The sequence below is a fragment of the Anoplophora glabripennis genome, unplaced genomic scaffold, assembly GCF_000390285.2.
Source record: "Anoplophora glabripennis isolate ALB-LARVAE unplaced genomic scaffold, Agla_2.0 scaffold192, whole genome shotgun sequence".
Taxonomy (NCBI): Eukaryota; Metazoa; Arthropoda; class Insecta; order Coleoptera; family Cerambycidae; genus Anoplophora; species Anoplophora glabripennis.
The window spans coordinates 400321-425194 of NW_019416579.1; the positions used below are offsets into that span (position 1 = coordinate 400321).

Genomic DNA, 24874 nt, shown 5'->3' on the forward strand with positions numbered 1-24874 from the left:
AGGTATACTTATCGATTTTGCCATTTTGCCACATTCAAATCACGTTCTACACAACGTAAACAATTAACTTGAAAAATTCATCGAAGGCTTTTGCTGCCTTTAACGAAAGTTTACTTGGTCATTCTTGGTCGAATCGTTTCAGAAAAAAATCAGCGTATAAAGGATGTCTTCTACTTTACAACGAGCCCAAGTTTATTACAAATTATTAAATAGAACAGGCAGGATACCGTTTTTAAGAAAAAAAAAATTATCTCGGCTCCTATTGGTCGGATCGAGACGCTTTTTTTTAAATTCATGTTTTTTTAAGCACTATTTGATGCAATTGGTTTGAAATCTGTATATTAAAAAGTCGCCGAGAAAAGGACCCTAGTTTCGTTTTTTTTTTGGTTTTTTGTTAATAACTTTTTATTTTGCATCTTAAAAATCTGAAATTTACACTTTTTATTTTGCATCTTAAAAATCTGAAATTTACACAGATTCGATCTTTTTTGCCGAATTTCGATATCTTGACGTGGGCAGAAAATATACGCGCTCGCGTTTTCGACTTTATAATTTTGCAATAGGTCGCCATTTTGAAATTGGGGAACCGGATTGCGGATATTTGTTAAGCACCCCAACCGATATCTTTTCCTGTAGTTTCATCCAATTTCAGCCAAATTAATTCTTTTTTTAATAAATGCTGAAAATTTTGCACATTTTTTTTCAATGCTAATTTTGCAATGTAAAAAAAAAAATTTTGCGAGCTTTCGCAAAAGCCTATCCTTGTAGCAAATTCCCTCAGGAACAAAATTGATAAGTTTTCATTAGATTGAAAATGCAGATCATTTAAATCTGTTGACAGTCATTGACTGCACATACTATTACCATATTTAAATTATTTTTGAACCTTTTTATTAATCACTATATAAACAAATTGTAATAATTATTGACTTGATTTCTAGTTTTTAGGTTAGTATACTATCTATACCTTATCTTCCCGATATATCTACTCAACTCATAAATAAAATTGGTTATTTGCTTACTTCACTCGTATTTATTATGCTACCTTCACTTTGGTATACATGGAACATTAACGACACCCCAACTTCTGCCATTTCTTGGACAAATTTTGTCAATTTTCCCGTATGAATTCGTGCTCCTTGTCTAGTCTCCCTGGATCTACATTTCCGACGCATGTGATTGTCAATAGACGACCTCACTAGAAATATATTAGAACTACTGTATCTTTTCTATTGCGTTTAAGCCATATTCGTATGAACTAAGTCGAAAAATTGTAGTCAAATTAGTCATTGTTTTCATATAATTGAAATGTCATCTTGACAATTCCCAAATCTGGATATCTCCTAAATTTTAATACTAGTATTACTGGTTACGAAAGTATACCAAAAAATCGAGATTTCAACGCTCAGAAAATATAAAGTTGGTACTTACAATTAGACGCGATCAAAACAACAGTCAAATTTTTAATCTGGATGTCAGTTCCATTTCAGCTCTGTTTTGTTTTGCCTGCAGTAGTCGAACTACAGTCTAAAACTAATACCCAACAAACGTCACCCATTTTCTTTCACTCTAATCCACACAAAATATTGGAAAGATTCTCTGCGATAAATTGAGACTATGAAAACATGTATACCATCATTGTATTTCTTTTCGGCGCATTTAACAAATGATTTCAGGTCCGCAACGACTGTCTTTGATATCGTGACATAATGGCAATCTTAAAACGGTTCTGGTGTACCTATTTTTGAAAAGTCCTTTTTACTTTGTAATCCACATTGTATTATAGAGCAAAATTAATTTCAAAAATGAAATAGAATTCTTGAAAAGTACCTGTATTAGGTAATCAATATCCAGAAACATTATTTGTTGATACAACTTTTTAAAACATTGAGAAAATTAAAACTAATTCTCAAAGGCAGTAACGAGATTTTATACATACCTACAGTGTAAAAATCCCATATATTCAAGTTTAATATTCAGAACAGCTTTTCAAACAGCAGTAAAGTTGAGGATAATAAATTTATCAAAAACTCGGACGCAAAATGAGATGTGATAGCCAGAAGTTTAAAAAATTACGAATGTATTCTATAAATCAAGGTGGATAATATAGACAAAATTTAAATTCCTGGTACAAGTCTATTTTTTTATTATTTTAATTTTCTATTTGGCTAAACGTCGATCTCTCAGTTTTTCAAAATAATTTGTTCCAAATTAATTGACCACTAGTCTAGCCATCAAATTTAAACGATATAGCTTAGACATCTGCAGTAATAAATATAAGCATTTTTAATTTATTAGTGTCAGTGGCCGACACAAATACGAGTAACATGAAATAATTAGGAACCAACAGTGCTTTGTTAAGAACTAAAAGTGATAAAAATAAAAGATCAGAGACATTATATGTACAGAAACAAATAATATAGATTTTTTACGTATAAAGGCATAAAGGAACAATAAGTTGCACTAAGTTCAGCAGCATTCTGATATCTAGATATCAGAACTCAAAATTGACATGTAGATGATTATGTAGATTACACCTGTCGTTTTCATATCAGACACGGATTTGAATTTTAGATATGATCCCCCAATGTTTCCTCATGTAACTGTAATCGAAATTTAACCATCGAATTAGAAAGTGAAATGCGTTGCCTCTAATATAGTCGTGCTTTGGGCAAAATTAATAGTTTCGTAATTATTTTTAGAACAAATAACGGAATACAATTACCCATAGCATGTGGGTATTTAAAATTACTTTAAATTCAGGATGAAAATCATTATAGAATCGTTAATATTCTACGTCTTACTCTGTTTAATAACATCGTAAAAAGAACATAAATTGCAAATATTTATAGTGGTATGTAGTACCAGTTACAAAAAATACTTTGTGTTTAATGTTCAGAGATGAATATTTATTACATAAATATGTTTTGAACAATAAAATTTTAATTTGTACATAAATTTATAAAACAGTATTACATGGAATAATGTAATGTAATTATTTATAATAAAGTAGAAAAATATGTTCCTATATGAGGCTACAAGACAACATTTTGCAAAGTTTTGAAGTAGATCACTGTTTTCAATAATTTCACCTGTACTTGAAATGGAACAACGAAAAATCATAAAAACTTTTCATGTCTAAGAACAATTCGCAAATTCGTAATTTATAAATAGCCACAATCGTTTTGGATTCCTCTAATCTGCGGTCTTCCCTAATTTAATAATTTCCTGAGAATGTGGAGATAAACTTCTGAATATATTATTTATATTCTGGGTAATACTCACCGAAATACCCAAACAAATCGCGCATGGAAGTATAGACTGTCTCTTTCTAAAAATTAATTTTATTTGACAAAAATCTCAAAATTATATTAAAATTATCGTAAACTTTGTTTATATAAGAGCATACTGTATGCAGATGTGTGAAATTGTGAATAGTGGGGTTAATTTATTATAATGCTATACAAATAATTATAAAATATTCATATAGTTTATATGGATATTTTATTTCCATTTTATTCCATTTTCTGGAAATAAAATATCTATAAAGTAAAAATAATATGTGTAATGTTCCTTTATTGGAATAAAAATATTAAATTGTAGCTATCAATTACTGTTTATACATATATTACTTTAAACGCCATTGTTTTAATAAATACATGATGACGCACGATTGGTATTTCGATTATCTTGAGAGATACAAGGTCAGTCAACTTAAAACAAAGTTGCTGCGAATCTTTGGCAAATAACTTGCCAGAGACATTTGCCCTGTCTTTCTTCGTTGTGAAATTATCGACAAAAATTTGAAAAATTTTTATTTTCATTTTGAATTTCTTTTAGTCGAAAATGGAAAAAGGTCGACTTTTTAAACTAGGACATTGCCAGGACACATTTTTGTAGATAATTAAAAGGACAAAATTAAATCTACGTTTTTGACAAAGCTGCGCGAGATTAAAATATAACATAGTCAACTAGAACGAATAAGAGGTAGAATTCGGAATAGGATCGTTTTCTTTACCGTGTCCTGTACGCATTTGTGGGTGGAGCTGTCTCAGACACAAACTTATTTCTGTCAGTCTGCACTCGTATTAGCTTTGGCGTTTACCAGACAGAGAAATGACATGCAACGTCTATTTTTCTTATGGGTACCATTTAGGTTTTTGCATTTTTAAATTAAATGCATTTGAACTAAATATTCAGATAAATTTTCGTTGATAAAGTCAAAGTTTAAATGACTAAAAAAGTAACTTTCACATGGTAGGCCAGATATGCTTCAAACGTATTGGTTTATTTGAAGAATATTAAAAATAAATGCATGGTTTTCTCACTGGTTCACGTAACTTCAGTTATGAAATATCCAAGAAAATATGCAATTCGGAAGAACTACAGAAGACTAGCAATTTGTGATGAATAATTAGGTACCAAAATAATTTATACAAAACCCAACAGGGAATAGTTATATTAAAATAGTGTTACCTATAACAATCTATTTGAATATTATAAGGTGAAAACCGTGTCATGTTCTTTTCAAATTTATGCTCAAAATATATAGGGTGTCCCTGAAAAGGATGGACAACGCTTGACCACAGGTTCCTTGGATGAAAATAAGATTATTTAGCCTAATTTACCTATATACAAAAGTGCACGACTACTGAGATATAGCCATCTCAATATAGAATAGATAACCTAGTTTTTTTTTCAAATAATTTGAAAACTAGTTTTCTTAGAAACTTCAAATTTGGTACACCAATTTTTTTTATACAAGCGCAACGCAAATAAAAAATTTGGTAATAATACATATACAGGATGTTTTCTTTCTAGTGCCTGTGCGTCACTGGCTATCCCGTAATTTTTTTGTGTGAACGCCCGTGAGGCCAGAATTTATATTTTTAAATATAAGTACTATTTTAGAAGGTTTATTTGCTCTTATAAAATTTTTATATCGTTTATGGATTTCGAGTAAAATTGGCATTTTTATACATTAAATATAGGCAAACATTCCGATTTGTAAAAAATAGCTTGTAGCTGTGGGCTTAAAGCAGGGAATAATAATGAAAAAACGTCCCATTACACATTTTTAATCTTAGTATTATCAATCAATAAAATAAAAATCAACACTAATATTTTAAATAAACAATATCAACAAATAATGTAAAAAAGTCAGCAATTTAAATAGCAACATTTTAAATAAACCTAAATTTATATTTGTAATAACATTAAAATAATATTACAGTAAATGCTCAAAGTGACTTCCTTGTTCTTAAACGCAAGCATTAGTTCTTCGAAAACTAAAATGAATTTTATCCAATAATTATTCCCATTATTCATTTTCTGTATTTACTGAAAAGTTATATACTGTGGTCCTCAACGCTCCCCAAAGGAAATAATTACTTGGGTTTAGATCCGGGGATCGAGGTGGCCATTTTAAAGGGGCATTAGTTCCTCTACCTATCCTCCTGTTAGGATAGTAACCTGTAATAACTGGTCTTTTAATACTCTATTAACGGAACTTTTTGAAAGCCAACCTCTGCCGCCAAACGCCTTGTATTTACTTGAAGAATTTCTTCGACCCTTTCCAAAATTTGTTCCTCCAGGTGAATAGTTCCTGCCGTACGTTATCCACGATTTAATGTTACAAATAAAAAACGTCTTGTTTCCCGAAGGTGTCTATACGTATGATTATTTGGACGGCGTGAATCTTTGGGTACTCTAACTACATATTTTTTAGATACGTAATTTGATTAAAAGTTAAGTTCCTGATTTAAAAGATTCATAATTACTAAAATTCAAGCTAAAATTTAAGCACAACACCATCTTCGTACTACAAAATCGATACATTATATTTTATTTATTTAAAAACTGGAAAACAATTGTCCTGAAATTTATTGAATGTTTCACAATATAGCTGTTTACATTTTTTCCGTAGGACAAGTCTGCCGCGTGTACACGTGGTGTGCATTAGCAGATTAAGCGCTGTTGTCACGTTGTGACGAAACTCTCCAATATTAAGAAACAAAAAAGTTTCTAAATTCAATGGCTTTATAGCGGACTAATAATAATTTTTAAGAAAATTAATTATGCCACCAATTTTTTTTGGCTCCAAAGACAAGGGGTCCCACGAAAAATTGTCTTACTTGAAGTATCTGCCAAAAAGCGTAGCACATGTCATAAAACCCCTGTGTATAGTTTTTCCGAAGTCAATTGAAGAACCTATAATTTCAAGGTATGTACCAGGCTCGGTCGCTAAGCAGCAACTCGGCATTGAAATATTTGAAAAACTTGTTCTCATATTTATTTAGCCATACCCATATACAGGTCTTGTCGAACTAAACATGAAGGTGGTAGAAATGTATACGACCAGTTGAAGAATGCGAGCGCGGGCAAACGAAATGTAACACAACTGTATTGGGCTTCTGGTAATAAATCACAGCAGGCGACAAGTGGATCATAAATTGCCCAGCAGTGCAGTGCTGCAGTGAGGAATTTGGTGTGAATCAGGCAATTTTAATTTATTATAGGCACCTTCTATCAATCATTCATATTAAAATTGCGAAAGGGAGAAAAAAGAGGGATATTTTGTTTACTAATATTATCACATGGCATTTTGGAGACCTTTTGAAACGGAACAAAACAAAATTTACCACCAATATAATAAAATTGTTTGAGGACATAAATAATTAAAATACGTTGTTGGCCAAATGAACATAAAATAGAAATTTTCTACACATTATATACAAATTATTATAATTTTTTACCTTTAGCAGAAAATTTTTTTAGGGGCGCCTATGAAACTAATTAAATTTTATTACCAGACGTTTTTTTGCATATTCACCTGACTTCGGAAGGACTATACCAAATTTAGTGATTCTCGTACAATAGATATAAAAGACTATTCTTAGGGCGGATTTCAAGGACTGTAAAAATAAAAAATACGGGTTCCCTAAATTTGTCTTAAGAATCTGTGACCAAATTTTGTTGCATTAATTTCGGAACAGCCCGTATATAAAGAAAATTGACGGGAAAATCGTTAAAAAAGTTCTATAATGATTATAAGAGGTTAAACCTATATTTAATATGCAGATAAGTTCTTAGTAAATACATAGCTTAAAATTTAAATATTTTTTATTTACGACAGTTGTTATTAACTTGGAAAAACCTAAAATTGTGACTGTAATCGTTGCTGCGTTGACGTGATGCAAGGGTTTTTTCGATCTGTAGATAATCATGAATTCGATTTAGTAAATGTTTTGTGATTTGGAATTCTTCGATTAGGAAATAACACAAAACTAATAACGTATTAGTTTGTTTAGCAAAAGTATAAATTGCAATAAAAAACAAACTAAGCTAAAATTAAATCATACCTAGCTTGACACTGAACCTTTCAATTATTGTTATGAATGTGTTTCTTTGTTATATAGCACCTCGTACTAGACTTCTAATTATCTTAAACTGATTTTACATATATTATTTAATGTGTACAAAATGCTAATTTTACTCGAAATCCATAAACGATATGAAATTTTGTAAGAGGCAAAAAATCTTTTAAAATAGTGCTTATTTTTTAAAATATAAATTCTGTCGTCATTGGCGTACACACAAAAAAATAACGGTATAGCTAGTGGCGCATAGGCACTAGTAAGAGAACATCCTAATTCTATATTTACATTGCCGAGAGCGAGGCCGGTTTCTTGTTCCTACAGATGATTCAGGGAGTCGTGGATACATGCAGAATTTGGATTCAAAATATTACCATTAATAAATTAACACCGAGAATCTAAAGTGTTGCCAATATGTCTGGATTAATGCGAATTGATTTTTACCTATATGCTGTCTTTACTAAATGGCTTTTGCAAAAATATATATTTTATAAGCTCCTGTAGTTTTACTTTATTTTAAAGCTATTAGGCTAATTCAAATAAATTTTAAAAAAATCCTAAAAATTTGATCGTGATGTTTCAAAATTTTGTTTATAAAACTTCTGTGTTTTATACAATTTTGTCCTACTAATGCATTCATTAATAACATTTACAAGGACGCTACTTGAAAGATCTGTCTATAGTGAATACATTAATTTACGGATATGTTGGGCAACTAATAATATTTGGATATAACATTTGTAATGTTTAACTACTATGTATTTACTAGATGTTGCTGGTACAATTCAATTCTGGTCGTCAGCATGTGTAATCCGCAGAGTAGTTGCTTCCGGCAATGTCATACTAAGAATCTTATCTACAAAGCTAGAAATTTACGTATCCAGATTTCTATTATCAAAGAGCATCGTAATCTTGAAAATAAAATGAAAGTAAAGGAGCTAAAATAAGAAGTACATGTTTTGAATTAAGACGAAATTTCTATTCACATTTAAATATTTGCCAAGAGATAACAATTTCTTCTGTTTTCAGGAAACAATAATGCGTCCTCAAAAGATGGCGTTCAGTGGCGCGGCAGCAGGACCAGCAACGGGCACTGCAACGGAGCCGGGTGTGGGCTTGGGGGCTTCGGCGGGGCCGGCGACGGCGAAGGTGGCGGCGGTGGGAACGGGACTGAAGGCTCAGCCGCAGCAGGGCCGGACCAGCTGGAGAGGGCGAGCTCAATTGAGAATGACACTATTCACCTCAAGAGACGGGTGGGACTCATCAGTGGGGTGGCTTTAATTGTCGGGACTATGATCGGTAAGCATATGATTCATAATATAATAACTATGATTGAAGGTCCGCGGATGAACCGTACATGACGTAAAAACCAGGTGCGGTTTCAGGACACTGCGGTGCCATATACATACTAGTCCAAGCATTACAGAAGTGGTTACAGAAATTATTACCTGGAAAAAAATATTACCGTATAAGAAATTAAATTTTAAATTGAATTTTTTATTCCTTAAACTCGATCCAAAATGGCGAACATGGCCAAAAAATTTCGCAAAAGTGGTAAAAAACGGTTTTTCTAAAATAACAAAAAAAATATTGCTCTGATCGAAAAACTTTAAATGAGAAAGTTGTAGGTTTTAAAAAGGTCTATTGACTGATTTTTTGTAAGTATCGATTGCTTTGTAATACATTATTAAATAATATTATTTTTCGAGATGTCGATTCTTTGGAAAAAAGGCGCTCTCGAAAATTGGCTAGATCGTCTCAGCGGATGACACTACAGTAAAAATTTTCGGTTTATTTTCTTCGTAAAGAGTTATATTATTTATATTATGGATCAAAAATTGACTTATAAAAAATTTCACTTTTTTTGGGCGTGTTCTTTTCATATAGGATCTAATTATTTCAATTTTTATTTTATGAAAATAACTTTTAAAGAAAGTTGCTGACATTTTTTAAATTTAAAAAAAATGTTTTTCTATGATCTAGAGTCGAGATAATTTTTATATTTCAAAAAAATTCTAGAGGATGCAATTACCAAATTAATGACGTACGTTCTAAATGGCTTGTGCTTGCAAAATTTTTGACATCTCAGCTTCTGAACCATGTACAAAAATTAAATAAAAATTAAATATTTGCTTCTAAGGCGAAAATGACTATAATATTCGTCATCTCGTCAAGCTACCCTAGATTAAGTATAAAAGGATTTTTGTAGGTGGTCCAGAAGCCAAAATATTAAAGATTTGCAAGCGCGATGAATTTAGAATGCAAGTCGTTAGTTTCCAGAGCGAGCACGTGCTTGAGCGCTTCACTTTATTACTTAATTACTAATAATAAAAATCAATTAAACATATCCTATAATTTTTTTCTTGAAAATATAAATATTCAGTATTAACCTCCATCAAACGCATTGCTGTAAAATGTTAATTGCGTCCTCTAAATTTTCTTTTAAATAAAGAAGTTGCCTCGGCTTTTTTAATTTCTGAAAAATGATAACAATTTCTTTCTATAAAAGTTCTCATGAAGTAAAAAATTGAAATAGTTATTTGAAAAAACAAAAAAGGTACAATTACAATACAAAATCTTTTTTGTTCCTTAAAATTAACAAAATCGTCAAACATTTTTAGTGGGATGGTAATACAACTCTTTACGAAGAAAATAAACAGAAAATCGTTACAGTAGGGCTATCCGCTGAGAAGATCTAGCCAATTTTCAAGAGCACCTTTTTTTTCAAAAAATCGGAAACTCGAAAAATAATTAAATTTTTTCAAAAGTACTCTTTTGGCTTGCTGCGGGCTATGCTTACAATAAATAGCAAATATGGAAACATAAATATAAACGAGTTATAGAAGCAGAGAAAAGAGAAGATATTTAACGGCTTTCTCAATATATCTTGAAAAGTAACAAAGCACGATACGTGAAAGTCAGTCGATAAAACTTTTTAAAACCTACAAGTTTCTCATTTAAAATGTTTCGATCGGAGCTAGTTTTTTAGTTATTTAAGAAAAACCGTTTTTCGCAAATTTGTGATTTTTTTCCATACTCTCCATTTTGGATCGAGTTTAAAGAAGAAACTCAATTTAAAATTTAATTTTTTATAGTCATTTTTTTTTCTAGATAATAATTTCTGCAAATTTAACATTAGGCCATCACAAAATGCTTAGACTAATACAGCGTAATTAGTTGAGGCTACGGAGCTGTTATATCTCCGACGCCATTCATGCTATAAGATTTAGAGGTAAAAAGTATATTAACAAATATGGCCAAAAAAGTTACTGGAAGACATTTTTAAGTTCAATATTTCCAAATAATTTGCGTTCAAAGGTCGGATAATTTTTATAATCAATGTTCAGTCCCCTACAACGTTTGTTATTTTTTTATTTGCTGTAACAACGACAGGATGGAGGTCATGTTATTTTTTTTGAGTTTGTCTCATTTTAAAGGGATCTTTTATTTATTTTTATTGTAGACAACTAAAAGTATATTTATGTACTCAACAATAGCAGGTGCTTTTCAAAATAATGTCAAACAGAGTTCGATTTATCAAAAAAATTGACAACCCTATTACTTTTTTTTGCTTTTGAAAAGAAAAATAACTATGAAAACTGGGGATTCGTATCTCCTTCCGTTTTAAAGTTATTTAAAAAATGAGAACTGACCACGCTATACATATTAAATAAATATCATTTGTTACTTTTTTATTGGCAATCTTGTAATAATCAAAACAACAGCTTAATCAACATTTTATTAAATAACCGGTACACATTAGATATTTCTAGAGTAAAATAACAGCGACTTTTCTAGATGATCAAGAATTAAACTTTGACGCTGATCGTTAAAAAGCAATTTATTCCGCATATAATTAAATCTTTTTCATGCTTCTTTACACTTCAGTTACTTCTTATAAGTGGATTGTTTTTTGCTGATGACCTGACTATCATAACGCGCGTTTTCACACTTTGCGACTACTATTAATTTTCATTGCTGTCTAAATCTACATGCACTGTAAGATGCAAAGAAAATTTGCCGTTACATTTTTAATTAAATTAAACTGCAGTTTAAACCACGTCCAGATTTATATCAGAGGATGGTCTTAGTATTGAGTATCAGTATTATTTTCAATTATTTTTGAAGAAGCATCGAAACCTGTTGAATCATTCATGAATGTGGACGTTGTGATACAAAGACACACTGTTTCCACATAAAGCATCACTAAAGTAGATACGATCGAGTAATAATGGAAACTAAAAAGAAGTAGATATGGATAACGGTTACAAACACAAAATCTGGCTAAATATCTACTCAGAAATGATCTTGATACAATATAATCACAGCCTAAATAGGCGGTGGTATAACGCCAATTGGAAATAGCCGTAATTAATACTCGGTGATAAAACTATGCACTGAAGTCACGGATTGTAAATAGTCACTAGTTCAATGCAAATAGATCTCCGTAAAATAATTTTGTATGACAAGAAAGTACAACCCTGGAATGTACAATTGATTCACGGATTTTAATTATCAAAAAACGTATTCTTATATTTCTTTGTCTAAGTTTTTTCCCATAAAATCTTTACAACAAAGTATGACAATGACTAAATATCACTTCAAATCAAAATCAATGAAATCCCATAAGGAAGATAAGGTGAAATTATTTCTACCGACAGACATACACATTGTTATCTCACGATTTCTCCATTCAGTTTTTAAAAATGTATGTGCCAGATAATGACTTCCAAAGATGAAGATTCTGGAGATAGTAGTTATTATCTTCATAACAAAAAGTTATGCGCGTATACATGTCAAAAATGAAAAGAATTTATTAAAATTGTCAGATATTTAACACAAACTTCAGAGTTCAAGCTCAATTTTCAGTCAGAGAACTGAAAATAATAATATACTATTTAATTTTATACCCTTCTAATAATAAACAGTCAGCATTTATCTGAACATTTATTTGCGCCTCCGAAATTCGTTATAGGCACTTTTTTATATACACTGTGTCCCAAAATGATGCAACACAATTCATATATTTTTTTTCTGTTAAAATTTTAAAAAATCGCTGAACAGGTCAATTAATGAATAGAAATTGTCACTTCTCTGCAATATTTTCTTTTTTTTTTAGTCAGTTTTTGACAGACCTATAACATTACCGACATTTTTTTTAATAGGATGCTCTATATTTTACAGTATAAATAGATAGCCCTTCTAAAGACGAATTCGGTGATATAAGGTTATACCTACTTTTTGTCACAGTTGTCAAAAAAATTTAAAAAATTCTCTTTTATTTCGTTACTGACTACTATTTCAAACAATCATAATCTCTTCTGTACTTTAAAAACGTACCTACTCTTTATTAATCTTTTTCTACTTTAAAGCTTTTTTTTCTCAAAACAAAAAACTGCGATAAACACATAAAATTCACCAGAGTACCTTAGGTAAAACGTGAATCGTTTTAGTTTCAATTGATTCGCTGTCAAATTATTTTGAAAAATGGTTGCTCATTTAAGTGAAAAACAGATAATTGAAATTTTAATTATCATTGGATGCGGAGATAAATTCCGTAGTCAACAGGAGGTATGTGACCTATTTCACCATTAGCATCCAGACCAGAGAATTAGTCGAGCTACAATATGTAAAGTATCCAAAAGGTTTGAAGACACCGGAAGTCTAAAACCTGGAGGAAGGCGAAGAACGGTAAGCGAAAATGACTGTCAAAATGTAATGCTCGCCGTTACTGAAAATCTTCACTAATCAATTAGGTCTTTCTCAGCAACTTCAACTTGTGGAAGTCCTCAGTTCACAGAACTCTGAAGTCTTAAAATAGGCATCGTTACAAAGTCTTACAAGAACTATGGGACAGATGACACAGACAGCGCATTACAGTTTTGCGAGGAAATTGCAAATTTATTTGAAAGACAACCGAACTTAAAAAATCACGTAATTTTCACTGACGAAGCAACATTTTGCTTAAATGGAAACATGAACAGGAAAAGTACTAGGTTTTGGAGCCCAGAAAATCTGCATTGGATGCAAGAAAAACATACATAGCGGCCGGAAAAGTGAATGTTTGGGATAGAAAAGTAGGAAATCGCATACTGGCACCTTATTTCTTTGAGGGCAATTTGACAGGCGACATTTATTTGGATTTTTTGCGTTTTCAGCTGATTCCAGCCATGGAATTAATTTTTCCTAACCCTAATGAGCACGATATGCCTGGTGGTGATGTCTAGTTCCAACAAGATGGTGCCCCTCCACATTTTCGTCTCGATGTAAGAAATTACCTTAATGAAGTTTTCCCAAATCGATGGATAGACAGAAGGGGGCCGCTTGAATGGCTACTACGCTCCCCTGACTTAACCCCACTAGATTTTTTTGTGAGGTTATCTAAAAAGCAAACTGTATGTGAAAAATTGTATCAGAAACACCAAAATGTAATTGATAACTTTGAACACCGAATTGGGCATTGTGTCATTGCAATGGCCACTTTCAACATTTACTGTAATAAAATAAGAAGTAGTATTAAATTATTGATTTCATTTAATTAAATTTAAAATTCATTTAAGTATAACCTTATATCGCTGAATTCGTAGAAGGGCTATCTATTTGTACTATAAAAAATAGAGCGTCCTATTAAATAAAAAATGTCGGTAATGTTATAGGTCTGTCAAACATGGCTAAAAAAAAATAGAAAATATTGCAGAAAATTGACGAATTAGATCTGTATGTTCCATTCAGTAAATTTATTTTATATATTGTTACACTGACAAAAATTCGTTGTTTACTAACAGAGTGCATTATCACATAATGTGTTTTATCGTCATACGTGAGACATTTATAAATGTTATTTTTGTTAAGGCATTTTGTTCCAATCAATTCAGCTTGTACTAAATTGATTTAAACTTGAATACCTCATTTCACTTTTTAGTTTGAAGCAATTTTTAGCAAATGACAGCTTCTGCTTTAAAAAAATCACAAAATAGAAGTTACATGTTCCAAACGTGGGTATCAATTATATTGTAAAATATGGGTAATGTCCGTATATTCTGATATTGAAAGTATCAACACAGACAATAAGTATAGCTTATCGCCATAGCTATTTTGTCTGTGGTATCAACATGTTTTTATTACAGTACTATTATGTGGATGCTTCTTATAATAATGACGTAATATTCAGATGTTAGTATTTATTTTATATAAATTATATTACTATAATTGTAGTTATAGTTTTCTTTTAAATATTCTTAGATAATGAATTCAAGAGATTTGGAACATTTGAAACATGACCACCAAAATGTAGATATGAAGGATTTACTATGGTTACTCATTAGGGTAATTTTTATATATTTTGACCATATTCAATAATTACAATAACTTGTAATTGTACTTGCCTAACAGGCTCGTAACTAACTATTTTTCTTTATTTGAGTAGATGTTTACCACTAAAGCAGTTAAAAATAGACATATTTTAGCATATAAAGTGGTAATGAAATAAACACATTCCCGTCATTTTATTAACGTTTCGAACGCTTTTCTAGATTCTTTCAAAAAAGAAATTCTGTATACATATTTACTACTACAACAAGTTTTCTTTCTCTGGAAATTATTTACTATTTTCTTTTACGAGAAAAAGAACCCGTGAACATGCTAATAATTAATATCATATTCAGATTTAACCACAATTTTAATTTGATTATCCTGTTTTCCCTGGCGAAAAATAAAAGAAAATATGGACCATGCATGACATACTGCAATTCACAAGGGAGTAAGCGGAATTTGTAGCCGGTGATGATCAATGGAGTCCTTAAAGTTTGTAATAGAATAGAAACATGCAAACTTTCCTTCCGCAAATAGGTCGGGTATCGCTATAAAAGTCAGTAGGGCGTCTTTTAGGAATTTATGTGGCCAAATGTCAGGTACTTCAGGATATGAAAATGCTAACAGCCTCATTATACAGCTAGATTTTATTGATGAAAATATAAATGTTTTATGATGAACAGTACAATGTTTGTCTACTTCTTTCTTTGACATTGCGAGGAATTCATTACTGATTGGGTATAATTAGAGTATGGTATTAGAAATTGTTTTGAAAAAAAAAACTAAAAATGTTAATAAGCCACTCCGAAGTCATTGATTTAAAAAGTGGGAATAAGGAGTAATAAACAATTTGCGTTAAACCGTATAAACTATTATATAAACATAAAATAATTACAAATTTAAGTCAGTAAATAGCAAAATTACTTTTTTATTTATCATGTTTCAATAGAATTCTTCAGAATGAAGTAAATTCAAGTCAGAAACTATTTTATTTAGATTTTATTGAAAAGTAACAAAAACACGACCAAGCTTACTTCACAGTTGGTATCGTATTAATATTCCAATCGTTTTATCCTATTGCTAAAACTTGATACATCAGCTTATTCATATATATATAGGTTAATGTTTAGAAACCCGGGGCCTGATTGCTGCGCTGGTCTAGTTGAATAAACATCATCACAATCTCCGAATAGTGTATCCAACTTGACCTTCGCATGGGAATCCGTTACAAGAATAATATAAATATGGAGGAGTGAACAATTTAATCAAGTCTTATTATGGTGTCAAGCAGGCAGTGTCAATAACGGTCAATAGTATCGGCAAGTGTAAATTTACAATACTGGATTTGATTGCTACGAAATATTCTAAAAGGGTCAAAATACATATGTAAATCAAGATTTTCATTTTTTAAAATACAAGTTAGTCGAATGTATTCGAATAACAAGTCGATCTTTGCCATTTACTGCCGATTACTACTTACTAACAATGATTTGTTTTTATAGATATATAATTTTGGATCACCAATAATGTTCTTAGTTAGCGATAGTGTCAACATAATCTCCAATAACTTGTGAGTAATCCGGTATAATAATTTGGCAGCAAAGGATTTTTGTGTTATTCAACGTAAATATACTCTTATTTAGTAATTATTGGCTAAATTTCACTATGAATCATTGATACCTGGCCATAACCACAGACAACTTCATTCATTATGCTTTAGAGCTGTTTCATGAAAGCGAATTTTGAAGTTATGATAAATACACGCCTATATTTTTAGAAGCGTACACTCCCACATTGTTTACGTTTACGAAAAACGGTGCTAAATGTAGTCATTCCTCAGAATGAATTTAAAAAATACGCCCAAATGAATTCATTCTCGTTTTTAAACAAAACTGTTATACGTGATTGCCCCCAAAATTAGTAACAGTGTTCTCAATTGTTAAAACTACTAGAAAACAGGTACATAAAAAAGGAACAAATATACTTCTTTTGTATTTAACTTTTCTAAAAAAACTCATGAGGCAGATTCCAGTTTTGAATTTTCTTTAGTGAGCCAAAAATTATTTTTTAACTAAAAATCAGTTCTGTATGTTGTCCTAAGTCAATGTTAGAAAGAAAGCAGAAATTTATATTTTTAGTTTCATACAATTATTTATTTTCAATGCTTTGTGCTACAAGAATACCCGTAATATATACACTTTATAACAAAAATTTTGAACAAAAGTGAAATTTTTTATTTAATGTTTGGCTTAACGTGTATCTTTAATATTTTGCATCAGTTCTGTGGGAAAACAGTAACTAGGGCAAAAAGAGGGAATTCCCGAGCAGCTTTAGCCTGACCCTGGGACAGTTTATTTATAACGCTGTTTTGCACATCGTACTTTAATAGTTAAGCAATGTCTGTGTCTACAAGTACTCGTATAACCACTAGTATCTGCTACAAAAGCAAATAGATTGACTAAAATAATTATAAGGGGAATGACACTTTTTGATGGTGGTTGTCGTGGTCAGAATCAGAATATCCAGTTGTTACGAACATTTGCTAACCATACCACCAACCAGCGTGCAATCAGTTTTTGTACAAAACATTGATCAAAACTGAGAAGACCTTAAATGCTCTTGTGGCGCTTAGGTCTTATTTTACTTCAAAATAATGTTTCATTTTATTACAATGTAGAAAGTGTTTATTGTTTGGTTACAATAATTAATACATTTGTCTATGCTGGCTTAATCTATTTATTTTAATATTAACATTATAATATATTCGTTTGTTGTTTCATATATTTTTTATTGTTGATGTTGTTTTGTACTACCAATATTTAAATAAAATACGTTTCTAATTAATTTTCCATATTGTCTGTATTTTGATTCGGGGCCAATTGCGGGATATTCGGGACTAGTACCGGGTATTGAAAGACCTTTTTGGTCCCGGGATTTAGGAACCCTAATATTATCATCTTAAAAAAAAAATTTGGTGAAGTCAAAATGAAATAGATTTTTCCATAATCTCAAATGTTACCTACCACAAATAAAGACAAATGTAAAACAAGTAAAAATAAACAAGTAATTATTTATTTTTTCCACAATAAACGAAAATGCTTTTAACTGTAAATAAAAAAATTAAAGTCTCGTGTGAAAATACTTTTAATCATTCTATTTTAGAACCACTGACTTGCAGTTCCAGTTTCAGTTTAAGTTGGAAATAAAGTATCTAAATATTACAATAGGATATTTTAGTCAAGCACAATGCATTGGGAATATTGTAAATTAATTTGATCTATTTATATACAACTTTAGTCTGATTTTGCGTACGAGAATAATATGATACATATCATAAAATAGAAAGTCAGGTTCAAAAAACCAAAAAAAATCCTCAAATTTCACTGATGACCTTTTAAATAAGGATGGCAGTTTATCGCATAGAAGGCAACTTATTAGTAACTCATAATTAAAATGGCCAAACATAGTTACATCCTGTATAATCTAAAGTACAAAAATTAAAAATCACATAGAGAATTAAATATTTAATTTGCAATCAACAAATCATACCTAATCAACGTTCATTAAATTTGCAAATAATAACACAGGACCACAAAAAAAAAATCGTCGAAAGGTCTCCTCGGCCAAACATATCGTATTAAATGTTTTTTGGGTCGCTTAAACCGAATCTGCAACTCATTTGGTCCCATCACATCAGAGTTTTTTTCTAACCTAAAAAATAGCTGAAAAATGGTAGAATTCAACAAAATCAACCCTGCAACCTATTAAAACCTTATAACTCCACATTCTTATGATCCCGAACGAGCTCGACAAGCCGTAAAATGTTAACTCGCAACCGTAAAAATACATAACCTCAAAATTGGATGAGCCCAAAACCCAAAAACCTAAAATAAGCAGCGAATAAACTTACACATAGGGCACAAACCTTAATTTTTGAATAGTAAACTCTTTTAACCTAAAACCCCGAAGCTGAATAACCCTAAAATCACAAAACTTAAAAACCAGGACCGGCATTAATAAGGGTGAGGGTGGCGATCACTTCGAGCGTCACACATGAGCAGCGAGACACACACTTTCAACAAATCCACATACCCTGGATGAAGCTAAATCTCTAAACCCGAGTTCCCAAACCCACAAAGCCTGAGTGCAGTAAGATCTCTAAACCCGGGCTCCCAAACCCACATACCTCGGGCACAGCAAACCCTCAAACCCTAGATCCTAAACCCACATACTCTAGTCGGAGCGAGATCAATATTTGTTACAAAGAGGATAAAGAAGCAAATGAAGCTTAGTATCAAACCTAACTTGCAAACTCTAACACTCTCTTGTTTCACCTAGGGTATGAGGGTGTGGAAGCTTGGTTTCATGAGTCCCGCCAAAGGCCTGTGTGATGGAAGCGTAGATCTTGCTGCGCCCAAGGTACGTTGTGCTCAGGGTATGTGGGTTTAGGATTTTGGGTTTAGGGACCCTACTGCGTAGGGTACCCCTAGGGTATGTGGGTTCGGGTGCTTAAGTTTATGAGTTTCGGCCAGTGGCTTCTTTGTTCGAAGTGTGTATCTCTCTGCTCATGTGTGACGCTCGAAGTGATCGCCACCCTCACCCTTATTAATGCCGGCCTTGGTTTTGAAGTTTTGGGGTTTTAGGGCTATTCAGCTTCGGGGTTTTGAGGTTTCAGATTGCGGCCTTGTCGTGTTTTCAGGTTATGGGGTTTCGGGGTTTTAGATTAAAAGGGTTTACTATTTAAAAATGCTTATTTTGGGTTTTTAGGTTTCGGGCTCATCCAATTTTGAGTACTTGTGTACTTAATCTACAGTAATGTCAATAGCGTCATGTAGAAAACATAAAACTACCATTTTCTTATATTTTATTGGCTAGTAACAAATATTAGATAGCTTGGGTTTCTTAATTAAATTTTTTACGTCAAGTCAGAATGCGGGAATGAAATTCATTCTGTGATGTGCACTTAATGAAAAAATATTACATTTCGTGAGGAACATCGATTTATTTAAAGAAGCAGTACCATTACAAATTTGTAACATTTTTCAGGTATTTATAAAGACGACAAATTAAACACCTTTTTGTCAATATATTTTTTATAAAACAAATTCATTCACTTGTTTATACTATTATTTAAAAATATGTTCTCAATTATATAAATCCTAGTATCTTAGAAAAATCATTAACATTGATCCATAAATTACACAATTTTTTTGTTTATATTTAAAGTGCTCGACTATATACAAAATGATTAATAAGCGCAGACACGTCATGTATACGCTAAAAGTATGTAAACATAATGTGCAATAAGCACTTAATTCGGTAAATACTTATCGCGGTCATAAATTCAGTTTTCACGTCCTGATAAAAAAATCGTCTGGCTTGGTTCCACTCTAAATCATTATATTTTCTTATCTTCATATTCTAGTTGAAAGAATACTCAAAATATAACTGAAATATATTAGTAGCAATGTGTTACCCTGTCTTACTTGAAGATATTAAATAAAATCAACTCGATTTTAACTTTTTTTATTTCTAGTAACCGTTTATGAATATGTAGAATAGTCATAGTTTAATATATCAGGTTAATCTGTAACATACTTATTCTTTAAAATATCAAACAGTTTTAAATTTTTATACAGGAACTTGATGTTTTTGTCACATAACCTTTATTATAATAATAGTGGTATAAAGATTTGTCAAAAAAATAAACATATAGGTAAATAATAAGCACAAACGGAGTATGTAAGAACGACAAGGGTTTTCTGAGAGTTATTTAGACTGCATTCTCGATTTGAGCTATTAATTCTTCACGAACACCAAAATGTTAAATATTAAAAATTTCATTCGGCCCACATAAGAAAAAATAAAATGATTTAAGACCGGAAATTTTGACGGTCACCAACAGTCCTCTACGACTGACACACTTCAGTTAGAAAATTGTTGATGCAAAAATGTTTATACAGGGTATATTATAATTATAATAACACGAAGAAACACTAGGTTTGTTTCGCTTTTAATTTATCATATTATCAAAACATAGTGTTCGTTAAATCGATTTTTCTCGAAAACGGATCGAGATACTGAAATGAAACAAGAGTACATAATTAATGGAAAAATTATAGCTCTTTCAGGTTTTGAATCAAGTTTCATGTTAAATATATAGAGTAAAAAGTTATTAACTAAATTTTCGGTAAAATTGGTCATAAGTGGCGCCCTCTATGAGCAATGCTGAAATTACAACACGCATCTTATTCGTCGCCTAAAAAAAATATAGTTTCACAAATTTTCGAGTTCCTAACCTACATATTTTCAGAATAATCGTAAAAAAAGATTTAAAATTTTAACTTTCAACACCCTGTATTTCCGAAACTATCAACTTTCAGATAAGGCATGTTTGCGCCAATGGTCACCATTTCACGTGTAGTATCTTCAGCTTTCGACTTTCCCATTGTTAATGAATATAGATATAGATATAGAAATAAATTGAATGACTTAATTAAACTAACCAAGTTAACGTATTATCAGTCAAAAATTATTGATAGTAAGAATAATCCCGCGGAACTGTGGAAATGTGTAAAGGAAATATCTAATGAAAGATCTGACAAAGGTGATATCACACAAACACTAACTTCCGAAGGTTATGAAACAACAAATGCAAATAATATTGCAAATGAATTTATTGACTTTTTCACAAATATTGGTAAAAACTTGGCAAATGAAATAAAAAATAAAAATCTAAATAAAAATAAAAAAATATAACATCACAGAACGTGTAAACTCTATGTTTCTTGATAATACGTGTGAAAACGAAGTCGTTGAGATCATATAATCCTTAAAAAATAAAAAAGCACCAGGGAAGGATGATAGATATTAGAGCAGAAACATTAAAACTTATAGCAGATGAAATTTCAGGTCCACTAACTTATATAATTAATATGTCCTTTGAAACAGGGATATTTCCTGATGATTAAAAACAGCCCTTGTATAAAAGTGGCGATAAAATGCAAGTATCAAATTACAGATCTATCTCTTTGATTTCAAGTCTGGCAAAGGTTTTTGAAAAAATATTTAAAAAAAAGGATAACTAGTTACTTAAATAAGAATAACATTTTATCAGGCAAACAATACGGGTTTAGAAAGGGTAGATGCAATAGTAGCACTAACATCACAACTCTATAATGCAGTAAACATAGCACATCCTGCTTTTGGCATATTTGTCGACCTAGCCAAAGCGTTTGACTCAGTTTGTTATCCACAACTACTTAAGGTATGTGAGAATAGCGGTATTAGGGGTACCCGGTATAAATTAATAAATAATTACTTAGCGAATAGTAAGCAATGCGTAAAGATTAATCACACATTTAGTGGTTTTAGACGGTGTGCCTCAAGGAACAGTTCTAGGGCCCATACTTTTTAATATATATCTAAATGACTTGTATAAAATACAAACCGAGGGTAGTATAATTAGTTTTACAGCAATTATTTATGTGGGAGAAACTTGGCAGGATTTGAAATACAAAACTTAAGATGACTTTAAAAATGTAATTCAATGGTTTAATGATAGGCTACTTATAATAAATTAAAAAAAAAAATTTTTTGCGTTTTACGTCATATGCATGTAATTTACCGAACTTCGATAACTTGCTCTTACCTTTAAATCAAGAAGATATAAAAAAGTGCAAATTCCATACAATATTTAGGAATTCATATTGACTCGCGACTCAATTGGAGCTTGCAAATAAACACCGTAATTAAAAAAATTAGTCTTCTACACAAATTCAAACATTTAACCGAAATAATCACATTAGATTAGATGAGAGTACCTACTATATCATGCTTTAGTAGAATCACATTTAACATATGGAATTATTGCATGGGGAGGTACTACCAACAATTACATAGACAACTTGGAAATAATTCAGAAATGTATGTTAAAAATAATATATAAAAAGAGTTATACCTACCCTTATGTACAGGAGCCTCCAAATTACCTAAGGCTGATAAAACGATACTACAAAGAACGTTTATCTACTTAGCACCAAAACTGTATAACTTAGTATCACCTGAAATAAAATCGATTCATAATATAAATATGTACAAGAATAAAATTAAGATATGGATTAGAAATAAATCGAGACTATACATTTATGAATTAAATAATAGGAAAGACATTTATTAGAATGTTGTAGGAAGCTAATCAAATAATTTTATACTAAAATATATCTGTTTTTATCTATGTATTAGTCATTGTAAATGTTCTTATTTCCCAATTTTTAAAATTAATTTAGTGTTACACTTACCTAAATAATATTGTACATACCAATTATTGGGCCCAGCACAAGGGTATACCTTCAAGGAGTTGCATATTTATTTACTGTAATTACTTATTTTAATTTTACAGAAAGAACCTTATTATACTATTTGATCCGTAAATAAATAAATATTATTATTATTATAACCACGATGCAGTCGCGGCATTTTGATAACATTGCTTGCTTATGTTTTATTCAGAGTATTAACATAAAGTTTAAATTGGCAAAGAAAACTTTTGTTTAGACTGAATTCCGATTCTGAACAAAATTTGCATTCAAATAGATTAATTCCACCCAGTAACATATAATTTTGTCTGGGCATGATTTAATAATCCTCTATAGTATTCCCAAACATTTTTAGCTAATATCTGAAATTTGAAATACATAATACAAATTCAACAGTTTATACCTACGCATTTCTCAAATTTTGAATTAAATATGCTTCGCTTATTTAAATATGAAGTTATATAAACCTGTATAATATAATGTATAGATGAAATATGGTTACAATGAAATCCGGAGACTACTTTGTGTAAGATTTAATAACTTCATTATTGGGTTTCGTGGAGGGTTGGGATTTAACTAAAGGATTTTGTCACGGAGTGACGGGATATTGAAAAACTTTTAATTTCGACCCACGCGTCGTCTGTAACATGTGGGCGGAAAAAATGCTTTTCTCGATATCGAATTCACTATTCCATTGAGAATGTTACGAACGGACTTTAATTTCGTGAAAAAAAAACGTAATCGTGACATTTCGGCAGTGAAAATTTTACAGCGTAAGTTTGAAAGATATTGACTGACATCTCAGAAAGACATATGTTCAAATTAGAATCGTCACATGCTATGCTCTTTCGAATTCGAAATTTTATTACCTACGCATTGGAGGACATATTATTTCTTAGTACAGAAAACTAGAGATCGATCGATTAATCGGCTTCGGCATCGGCTTCGGCCACATTCGGCAATTATTTAAACCTTCGGCTAAGAATCGGCTTCGGCCAAAATTAAGCAATTAATTAAAATTAAATTAAATGTACCGTCGGGACGCCGCTGGACTTAACAAATCTAATCAAATTAAGGTTAAATTAGCCTCTTAACATTACAAACAACACTGCCAAATTACAATAAAATTGGGTAAAGAGTGTTTAAAATATTTACGAAATAGCATAAAAGATTAACACCCTGTATCTTGAAAACGCAGCATCTGAGGACCAATGTTTATATGAACTTTTTGTATTAAAATCACTCAAATAATCGTCTGTTGAATTTATTGTACATACTTTTACTGTTGTACCCTATATACATATATTATAACGAGCGTTCAAATAAAAACGTGGTCGAAGTTGGCTCTGACACATTGGACGTAGGGAGTAGCTTATAGCGACCAACTTAACCTCATTTCTCAACGAGCTGTATAGCAGCTGTCAGTTTCAATAACGTTAATGACTATATAACTTTATTTTAAAGAATAATCGTGATAAAATATAACAAACAATTAAAGTCGGCCGCTTCCTTCTTTTCTTGTTACACTGCCCGTTTCACGAAAAACATTAACACAACGCTGAACTGCACTTTGAAAAAAATTTTATACTCAACAACGCCGGGAAATTGATTTTGAAATTCTATGAAACATTCCTCAATAGAATACTTCCATATTCCATCAATCTTGCGTCCATTTCTAAAGTAGGACTCTATGATAAACACTTTTTGTTCTTGAGAAAACACCATTTTAAACGGTTTTTAAAACGAAAATATTCAAATTGATAGCGGCGATATAGCGCTTTGACAGATGACGTTTAAGTTCATTTGCTATACGCTACGCCCTACGTCCAAATTTATTTTTGACCTACTTTTATGTTATCTTATCATATA

General features: G+C 31.0%; 1 protein-coding gene across 3 annotated transcripts in view; it reads left to right on the forward strand.

Moving 5' to 3' along the window:
- Positions 1-24874, forward strand: part of LOC108906494 (b(0,+)-type amino acid transporter 1) — a 142453-nt gene that overhangs the window by 74289 nt on the left and 43290 nt on the right. For all 3 annotated transcript variants that reach the window (XM_018709773.1, XM_018709774.1, XM_018709772.2), the window contains exon 2: positions 8406-8675. In XM_018709773.1, the coding sequence (XP_018565289.1) occupies positions 8406-8675 (270 nt within the window). The remainder of the gene's footprint in view (positions 1-8405; positions 8676-24874) is intronic.